This window comes from Eulemur rufifrons, chromosome 18, assembly GCF_041146395.1.
Source record: "Eulemur rufifrons isolate Redbay chromosome 18, OSU_ERuf_1, whole genome shotgun sequence".
Lineage (NCBI taxonomy): Eukaryota > Metazoa > Chordata > Mammalia > Primates > Lemuridae > Eulemur > Eulemur rufifrons.
Genome location: NC_091000.1, coordinates 46811653 through 46816996, shown reverse-complemented (window position 1 = coordinate 46816996; position 5344 = coordinate 46811653). Strand labels below are relative to the sequence as shown.

The window sequence follows — 5344 nt, the reverse complement described above, 5'->3', positions numbered from 1 at the left end:
ACACTACTTATCACTTCTCCATTTGTCTATAGAAGAATCATGTGCAATTCTGGTTGCCCACACCTTGTTTCCTAACTCATGTGAAAGCTGTTAGCTTTTAAATGAAAAGAACTTGACTTCAACTAAACTGGGGAGAAGAATGAAACAGAATGTATAACATTAAAATAGTTATTTTTCATCTATAGGAGTTTGTTAAATAAATGGAGCACCAACAAATTAAATACTATTCACCTGTATAAAGAATAAGGAAGTTCTTTCTGTTATGATGTGGCAATTTCTAAAGATTATATCCTTTCATGAAACAAGATGTAGAGACTATAAATAATACACCATCTTTCTGTGTAATGGAGGAAATGAGATTATATAGTGATTCTTTCTTTTTTTTTTTTTTTTGAGACAGGGTCTCACTCTGTCCCCCAGGCTGAAGTGCAGTGGTGGGATCATAGCTCCTCACTGTAACCTCAAACTCCTGGGCTTACTTGATCCTCCACCTCAGCCTCCCAAAGTGTTGGGATTACAAGCATGGGCCAGGGCACCTGGGGCATATTTTCTTACATTTTCATAAAGAAACACTGAAAGACACATAGTAAAATGGCTACCTATAAGGGGAAAGAAGGGAACCTTTATATATTGTTTTGATTTTTGAACTAGGTAAAGAATGATCTTTTTAAAAAAGCCCTACTAAGTAAACTAAATTTTAAAAGTTAAAAATAAACGATCACTACAAAAATAAATGCTTCCAATGAAGAATAAGTGAGGAGAGTCTTTCCTGGACTCCACTGTAAATTAAATAGAAGAGTTGTGCATTCATTGAAACATATATAGCAAACCCTCAATGACTTATAAATTCTTTAGGTTCCATATACTTGTAATTTCTATTTGGTGATATATTCTTCCAGCAGCTTAGTAGAAAGAACATTGCAGTAGGAATTAGGGGACAGCATTCTATTAATAGTTACAGCTCTGCTATTAAATGGCTGTATGATCTTGGTTACTTCCCAGAAACTCCTTTGCCCTATCTAGCAAATAAGGGCAGCCAGAAGTGATATATCTAAGGTCCCTTACAGTGATTCTATTATTCTTAAGTTACCCTCTGTGTATTGAGTCTTCCAAACCAGATTGTTATCACTGTATGTTTTCCATTTCTTTGCCTCCTGGGCCCAATATAAAGCTGTGTGAAGAGTTTATCAGTATTAAGGGAAAGAAATTTTTGTATGTATGGCATTGGTATTAATAGTAATCAATAGTGAATGCTAAGAAGTGTGGCACACACACAATCAACACAAAAGACTGATCATATTCTTCCCTTTACTCTTGTATATGTTTGAAATTTTCTATACAAAAAATTAAAGAAAGAAGAAAAAAGGTAAAAACTGACAATGGTCATTCTATGTTATGGGAAAAATATAAAGAGCCCTATATTTTCAAAACAAAGATCTGAAGTGAGATATCAGATTTTTAGCTAAGTTTCTTGGCCTCTGCACAAATTTAAAATCACGAGCATTATTTGTTATGACCAGCCACTGAGCTTCTAATATCATATGGCTGTTTCAATTCATTGGTTCCTCACTGAAGGTTAAATTACTAAAAATCTATAGGGAGAAGGTTTTTGTTCATTTATATGGGAGGATTCATTTGCCCCCTTTTATAGGTTAAAAAGCAAATTATCATATCTTATGTGAATGGAAAGAAGTCAGGTGGTTTACATTATAAACTTTACTACAATTATTTTTAAATTAATTTTTACATATTCAGTGAACTGCCTTTGACATTATTTTGTACTCAGGCTGCATATAACTTTTTTTTTTTTTAAAGACAGGGTCTCACTATGTGGCCCAGTCTGGTCTTGAACTCCTAGCCTCAAGAGATCCTCTGCCATCTCATCCTCCCAAAGTGCTGGGATTATATAGGCATGAGCCATTATGCCCAGCTTATTTTTCTTTTTGGTGGGGGCGGACAGAGTCTCACTCTCTTGCCTGAGCTAGAGTGCCGTGGTGTTAGCCTACCTCACAGCAACCTCAAACTCCTGGGTTCAAGCCATCCTCCTGCCTCAGCCTACCGGGTAGCTGGGACTCTAGGCACACGCCACCATGCCCGGCTAATTTTTTCTATTTTTAGTTGTTTGGCTAATTTCTTTCTATTTTTAGTAGAGACAGGGTCTCGCTCTTGCTCAGGCTGGTCTCGAACTACTGAGCTCAAGCAATCCTCATGCCTCGGCCTCCCAGAGTGCTAGTATTACAGGCATGAGCCACCGCACCTGGCCTGCCCAGCTTATTTTTAAACTTTCTTAAAAAGTTTTTAAAAACTGTAATGAAAAAGTTTTCCTGAAGTACTCTAGAAAACTTTTTGCACTGGTGTGTGACATTAGATGTACAGCATATAAAAGGAAGTCAACACAAGAAGCCATATTCAGTATCGCAAAGCTGTGGATGTCACTGACCACAGAGAATTTGACAGATGTATTTAAGATATAATGCTTCTCTCAGTATATAAATAAGGGCATTTCCTGGCTTTCCCTGGAACTTTCTATGCTAAAGGATTAAACTGTTATTGTTCTCTCAGGAACAAAGTAAGAAACAATATCCTGGCTACCTTGCTTAGTGATCTGATGTCAGGATATTTTGCCCTACCTGTTCCAAGGTGTTAGCTCGATTCAGCCACAGGGTGGACTTTCCGATGCTGGATGAGGTTGCAATGGTAAATGAAGTTCTTGCCACATTCTTCACATTCATAAGGTCTCTCTCCAGTGTGAATTCTGAGATGTTTAATGAGAACGGAACGTCGACTAAAACTCTTATTGCACTGATTACACCGATAAGGTTTTTCCCCAGTATGGATTCTGAGGTGATGGAAAAGCCCGGCGTTCTGGCTAAAGGCTTTGCCACAAACGCTGCACTGGTAGCGCTTCTCCCCAGTGTGGAGTCTCTGGTGCTGAAATAAGCCTGACCGCTGGCTGAAGGCTCTCCCACACTCATCACATTCATAGGGCTTCTCACCCGTGTGCGTTCTCTGGTGCTCGATAAGGATAGAATTCTGGGTGAAGCTTTTTCCACATTGGCCACAGATATAGGGTCTGTCTGCTGAAGAGCTTCCCCGTTGTCTTTCCAATCTGCCCTCATGGTCACAGGTGTCTCCACAATCAGGCATCTGAATAATAGCAGCATTCAGTTTTCCAGAAACTTGTACAAGAGATTTTATTTCCTTAGAAATCTCCCTTTTTGGGGCTAACTCCACATTCCCAGTCCTAGCCTCACCATCTGAAATGATAAATGAAAGATAACTGAAATATGAAAGATAATATTCATAAAAACAGAAGAAAAGTGGCCATGAGAGTGAGTGGAAGGGGACAAGCAACCACTTTTTCTGTTTATTTTCCCACTCTAAAACTATACCCAGACTCAGAGAGAAGATGCCCTGTATCATAACTGCTTAATTGTCTGCCTCTCCCACCAGACTGTAAACTACATGAGATAAGGGACCATGTCTGCCTTGTTTATCACTGTATCCCTAGTACCTGGCACAGTGCCTGGCATATAACAGACACTAAGAAAATGTGTTGAACTGATAAACATTCAGGGAATGAGGTAGGCTCTCTGAGGAAATTCTAATCCTCACCAATCTCCTGAACCGGGCACACCTCTTGCAAATTACATGGAAGCTGCTCTTCCAAGGTTTGGAACTGGCCACTTGATGACTCCTGAGCTGCTCCTAGAGTTGCTTTTTCCTTTAGGAACTCTTCTTGCTCATGAGCATGGGTCAGGACCTGGTAGAACAAGGACAGTTGGGAACCAAATATCAGAGAGGAAATTGCAAGGAGGCCTTCTCAGGGCCACTAGATAGAAAAAGAAGGACCAAGAAGTCGGCAAAGTAAAAACAGAGGCAGAGAGATTAAAAGCCTACAACAGATCAAATCTGGCATAAAAAATCTTCCTCCTCCTCCTCTTCCTCTTATTGCACTGAAACCCCATTCTTGTTCCTATAGAAACCCCTATTCTTCCATCTTCCCACCTGTTCTCCTGGCTCATCCAGCTCTCGCTCCAAATCCTCCAGCACAGTCACTGCCTCCTCTCCACTCACAGGGTGGTGCTCTCTCACCCAGGCCTGGAGCTCCTCAGGCAAGATGGTCAGGAACTGCTCTAGCACCAGGAGCTCCAGGATCTGCTCCTTGGTGTGCATCTCTGGTCTCAGCCACTGATAGCAGAGGTCTCGGAGTCTTTGAAGAGCCTCCCGGGGCCCAGGCGTCTCTTGATAACAGAACTGCCTGAAGCGCCTACGAAAGATCTCTGTGGTATGAGAGTTATTTCTTGACAGGCCTGATTCTGGCCCACATGAATGGTCCTCTTCTTCTTCCTTTACCTTCACTGTCAGAGATCCCTCCTGCATCTCTGCAGTCTGAAGGGCCAAGGTTTTGGCCATTTAGAAAAAGAATCTATTCTTGATGATTCCTCCTTGATCTTTTCTTCTGGAAACCCTGAGATCTAAAAATTAATTTGCAGGGAAAAAATATATAAAAATGTGGAAAACCTCATGACAGCAGAGACCGGGAGTATTTATACTAAAATCAGTCACTCTCTCTCATGAAGAATATTGAATGCTTGTTAATGATGAGGACTATCCAAATACTGATATAGGTAATATGGGAAGGAAAACAGAAATGAAACAAAAAAAACCTGCAGTTTATCGAAGGAAGGGACGATTTTGATCATCCTGAATGAAATAGCTCAAATCAGCTTGAGTATACTGGGTCTCCACTTGTATGGCAAGATACTAGACTCATAGTAAGTTTTTAGTTCAGTGAAGGTAAACACGCACTTTGGGCCCAAGTGGTCACAAATGACACTAAGAATCAAGGAGAAAAGGGAAACAAAATGGAAGATGGAAGGAAAGTAAAGAATATAAAAAGACAGAATGAGAAACTTAACAAATGCACTTGGGAGGAAAGGCAGAGTCCCTCCAGTTAGGTGAGGTGTGGAGTAAAGAGATCTACGTTTGCAGTGTAGAAGGTCTAGGATTAAGACATGATCCTCCAGGTACTCCCGCCAAAGTCTTGGGCTTCATGTTTTGAGCCTTACCCTCCTAAATCTATAAAATAGGAATCCTAAAGCCAACACTGCCTATTTTTCTGGGTTGATATAAAGATAAAATGAGATCATGGATAAAGAGCACAAAGAAACTGGCAGATTAGTAAACTCTAAGTATTATAAATTACCACGGTTATTATTTTTCTTATAAATGTTCTTGAAAGATTAAGTGAATATCCTAGTGATCTAAGCACTAAGGCAAAAGAATCAGAAAGCAGTTGACTGCAGTAGTCTTGGCTCAAAGACATTAAAATGAAAGAAAT

At 40.1% G+C, this 5344-nt stretch overlaps 1 protein-coding gene across 1 annotated transcript; it reads right to left on the bottom strand.

Annotated features, from left to right (window-relative positions):
* Positions 1-2643: 2643 nt before the first annotated feature.
* ZSCAN23 (zinc finger and SCAN domain containing 23) lies at positions 2644-4416 on the bottom strand. The gene is made up of 3 exons (XM_069493611.1): positions 4009-4416; positions 3616-3763; positions 2644-3257 (listed from the first exon to the last, which is right to left on the bottom strand). The coding sequence occupies exons 1-3, from the start codon at positions 4414-4416 to the stop codon at positions 2644-2646; spliced, it is 1170 nt and encodes a 389-aa protein (XP_069349712.1).
* Positions 4417-5344: the final 928 nt, after the last annotated feature.

What these genes read in the sequence shown, in the direction of transcription:
- ZSCAN23 (XM_069493611.1), bottom strand. Translation starts at nt 4,416, where the DNA reads ATGGCCAAAACCTTGGCCCTTCAGACTGCAGAGATGCAGGAGGGATCT. An exon ending in TGGATGAGCCAGGAGAACAG is followed by an intron (nt 3,764 to 4,008) that starts GTGGGAAGATGG and finishes TTGTTCTACCAG; the next exon opens with GTCCTGACCCATGCTCATGA. An exon ending in GTGCCCGGTTCAGGAGATTG is followed by an intron (nt 3,258 to 3,615) that starts GTGAGGATTAGA and finishes TTATCATTTCAG; the next exon opens with ATGGTGAGGCTAGGACTGGG.